Source organism: Malania oleifera, chromosome 10 (assembly GCF_029873635.1).
Source record: "Malania oleifera isolate guangnan ecotype guangnan chromosome 10, ASM2987363v1, whole genome shotgun sequence".
NCBI lineage: Eukaryota > Viridiplantae > Streptophyta > Magnoliopsida > Santalales > Ximeniaceae > Malania > Malania oleifera.
The window spans coordinates 26,240,753-26,244,703 of record NC_080426.1 but is presented as its reverse complement, the minus strand read 5'-3'; the positions used below and the strand labels follow the sequence as shown (position 1 = coordinate 26,244,703).

Here is a 3,951-nt window from a genome sequence, read left to right as displayed (position 1 = left end):
TAAATTGAGCTAATAACATGACATTAAGATAAATTAAGTGATATAAATCATCCTTCAGGTATTTGGAATAATATGTGTTGGGAACGAAGCCCACAACTAAAATGATGTTTGGTATCACTATAAAAAAAGTTTAAAACATAAATTAAAATTATTATAAATGGAGTAAAAATATTTTCTGATTGGATCTTATTATTTTTTAAATTATTAAAATTTATATATATTTAGTTTAATTATATTCAAATTTACATAAGCATTTTGTATTATTTTTAATTTTAGAAATGATCTAAAATAATTGAATAAAATTTTTTTAAATGTTAAAAATTTTTATCAACAGATTGTCCAAATAATGAAAAATTTTCATTTTTTTTTTCTCAAATAGCAAAAAAAAAAAAACCTAACAGTTTAAATTTATAAGCCAAGCATTGTTATAAATTGTTTCGTGCAGAAACAAAAAAAAAAACAAAAAACCCACTAAACTGGCTGTGGTTTTGCGAATTGGGTCCCTCAATCAATTCCAACAAATGATTCAATCTTGACAAAGAAGCATCTTGGAACAACACTCCTTTCTCTCTGTTCCGGCTCCCGTATCTTATAAAAAGACCTCAAGACAGAGACACCCACCCCAAAATGTCCTAAACTCCTCCTTCCATTTTTCCATTTCCCATTCCTTCAACCAAACACCCTCCAATTCAAATTCACACTTCGGACTGCCCTTAAACCCACCCTCGTCAGTCTTCGCCATGAACCCTACAAAGTCCTTCAAGGGCTACGGCAAGGTCGACAACGTCGAAGACCAAGCCTTCCACCGCAAAACCCGCAAGCGTCTCATCATCGTTACCTTCTCCTCCCTCCTCCTCATTGGCCTCGTCGTCGGCGCCGTCGCCGGCATCCTCATTCACAAGCGCAACTCCGATGATGGCATACCTTCCAGCTCCGTCTCCCCCGCGCAGTCGATTAAGGCGGTCTGCAATGTGACGCCGTACCCCGACGCCTGCTTCTCCAGCATCTCCGCCCTCCACCTCCCCAATACCACCGACCCCGAAGAGATCTTCAAGCTCTCCCTGCAAGTCGCCATCGCCGAGCTCTCCAAGCTCCCCTCCCTCCCGGACCGCCTCGCCGCGAAGTCCACCGACCCCCGGATCCGCGCTGCTCTCGCCGTCTGCCAGACCGTGCTGGAGGACGCCGTCGACTTCGTGAACGACTCGATCTCGTCCATGGCGGCGGGAAAGTCCGGCGAGATCCTGTCGGCGGGTAAGATCGAGGACGTCAGGACCTGGCTGAGCACCGCCGTCACGGATCAGGAGACCTGCCTGGACGCCCTCCGGGAAATGAACTCGTCGCTGGTGGATAGCGTGGCGGCGGCGATGCGGAACTCGTCTGAGTACACGAGCAACAGCTTGGCCATTGTGGCGAAGATTTTGGGGATTTTGAAGGATTTCGATCTTCCGATTCACCGGAGGAGGCGGCTGTTGGCGGAATCGGGTTCGGACTCCGGTTACCCGGAGTGGGTGGGGGCGGGTGTGCGGCGGCTGCTGCAGGAAGAGAGGCTGACGCCGGATGTGACGGTGGCGAAGGACGGCACCGGAGATTACAAGACAATAAAGGAGGCAGCGAAGGCGGTGCCGAAGAAGAGCGAGAAGAGGTTCGTGATATACGTGAAGGCAGGGAAGTACGTGGAGAACGTGGATTTGGACAAGCACCGGTGGAACGTCATGATCTACGGCGACGGCAGCGACAAGACCATCTTGTCCGGCAGCTTGAACTTCATCGACGGCACTCCTACTTACGCCACTGCCACTTTCGGTATTTCCTCTCTGCCTACTTCTCCTTGCTATAATTCATTTTTTAAAAATATAAATTATATGCCATTTAATTTAAAAAAATGTTTTTAACTAATGTAGTTTTTAATTAACTTTATATATATATATATATATATATATATAAATGATCCGGAAACATTTCTACAATCCACTAATCATTTGGGATAATAAACTTTCAGCATTCGATGAAAAATCATGGTTTTCAAAAGTCGAATTCTAATGATTTAACCATTGCATATTTATTTTATGACTCCAATTTCTACCATTACAATGTTAATATTATATCCTGTAAAATTTATTTAAATTTAATTTATTAATATTTATTTTATATGGTCATTTGCTTTGGATCTTGATATTTAAAACTCTTTCTATCTCTTAAATTCTAGCTGTCTGTTTTTTTTTTTTAATTTTACCCAACAAAGCATCACAAAAATTTTAAAACGGTTTCTACAAAATGTTCAAATGGAATCAATCAAAGCATTGTTTTTAAGAAATATTATTTTATTTAATGTATTAATTTGACTTGGTCTTAGTATTTAAATTAATATTGTATTTTTATAATCAATTATAACGTATACTTTTTTAAAAAAATAATTAAAAAAAAACAAATATCATGATTTTAAGTGTTGACATGTGATACGGTGGGCCCTGCAAGGTTCCCTTCATAGTCAAATTGCCAGCTAGCTTGCCAGTCTAGCGAAAGCGTCTTTGTGACTTACTATTGCTCTGCGCGCTAGCCTCTATGCCTTTGCTTCGCAATAGCTTCCGTTAGAGCAAAGCCCAAAATGGCATAACCAAAATGATGGTTTAGCCAATGATGGTTTGCTGATGGTCTGCCTCCACCATGTGGGCTGTTACTGACGAAATCATCAAGGTCCCACTATTTCCACAAGGGCCAATGCTATCTGGGCCGACGCCCAATGTATTTTCACGCATAAATAATATTTGGGCCTTAATAGTAGAATATTATTATCCGCAGCTGTAATGGGAAAGGGCTTTATCGCAAGGGACATAAGGTTCGAGAACACGGCGGGGGCGGCGAAGCACCAGGCGGTGGCGCTCCGTTCCGGCTCCGACTGTTCCGTCTTCTACCGCTGCTCCTTTGACGGCTTCCAGGACACCCTTTACCCCCACTCCAACCGCCAGTTCTTCCGCGACTGCGACGTCACCGGCACCATCGACTTCATCTTCGGCGGCGCCGCTGCCGTCTTCCAGAACTGCAACATCCGGCCCCGGAAGCCGCTGCCCAACCAGTTCAACACCATCACCGCGCAGGGGAAGAAGGAGCCTGAGCAGAAGTCGGCCTTCTCCCTCCAACACTGCAACCTCACCCCTCTCGGCAACTTCACCGAGCCGACCTACCTCGGCCGCCCCTGGAAGAATTTTTCCACCACGGTGATTATACAGTCCTTTATCGGGCCGTTCTTGCAGCCGGTGGGCTGGATCGAATGGGTCAAGGGGGTCAACCCGCCCGACACCATATTCTACGGGGAGTACCAGAACACGGGCGCCGGGTCGGCAGTTGACAAGCGGGTCACGTGGGCCGGGTACTACCCGAGCATCACGGCGGAGCAGGCTGGGAAGTTCTCGGTGGAATATTTACTCGAAGGCGGCGAATGGTTGCCGGACGCCAAGGTGGCCTTTAATGTGTCTATATGATTTTATCTGCAAAGACTCTCTTCCTCGTTAAAAACATGATCATTAGATTTTTTTTTTAGGAGATGAAATCCGTAACGGCATAACTATGTATGTTGATAGTATGTTCCTCACTTTCTTTGTAGTAATTTTGTAATATTCAATTTTTTTTCCATCAAAACAAACAATATTATAAAGTTAATCTTATTATCCTGTAATGTTTGATTATCGGGATCTTAGAAATCACCGATAATAAAACAAGTTTTGATTGAAAGATTCCGATTCATCTCCAAAGCATCTTACTAAAGCACAAATATATGTAATTATAGACATCCTATTTTGTATAGGCATTATATAACAAAATTTCGAGATTTTTAGAGCCTCACAACCTTGACTCGTAATTTCATTTAGAGATCTTGTGGTATTCTTGTGTATCATGAGTACAAATTTTAAGAAAATACAAAAAAATAAAAATAAAAATTGTTCTTCACTATTA

The 3,951-nt window shown here is 42.9% G+C and overlaps 1 protein-coding gene across 1 annotated transcript; it reads left to right on the top strand.

The window, feature by feature from the left end:
* Positions 1 to 516: 516 nt before the first annotated feature.
* LOC131166363 (pectinesterase 3) lies at positions 517 to 3,729 on the top strand. Its single transcript, XM_058124845.1, has 2 exons — positions 517 to 1,803; positions 2,800 to 3,729. Exons 1-2 carry the CDS (start codon positions 741 to 743, stop codon positions 3,477 to 3,479), a joined length of 1,743 nt encoding a protein of 580 aa, XP_057980828.1. The 5' UTR covers positions 517 to 740; the 3' UTR covers positions 3,480 to 3,729.
* Positions 3,730 to 3,951: the final 222 nt, after the last annotated feature.

Excerpts from the sequence above, each read along its gene's own strand:
- LOC131166363 (XM_058124845.1), top strand. The coding sequence starts at position 741 with ATGAACCCTACAAAGTCCTTCAAGGGCTACGGCAAGGTCGACAACGTC. Across the intron at positions 1,804-2,799 it reads TTACGCCACTGCCACTTTCG|CTGTAATGGGAAAGGGCTTT; the intron begins GTATTTCCTCTC and ends TATTATCCGCAG.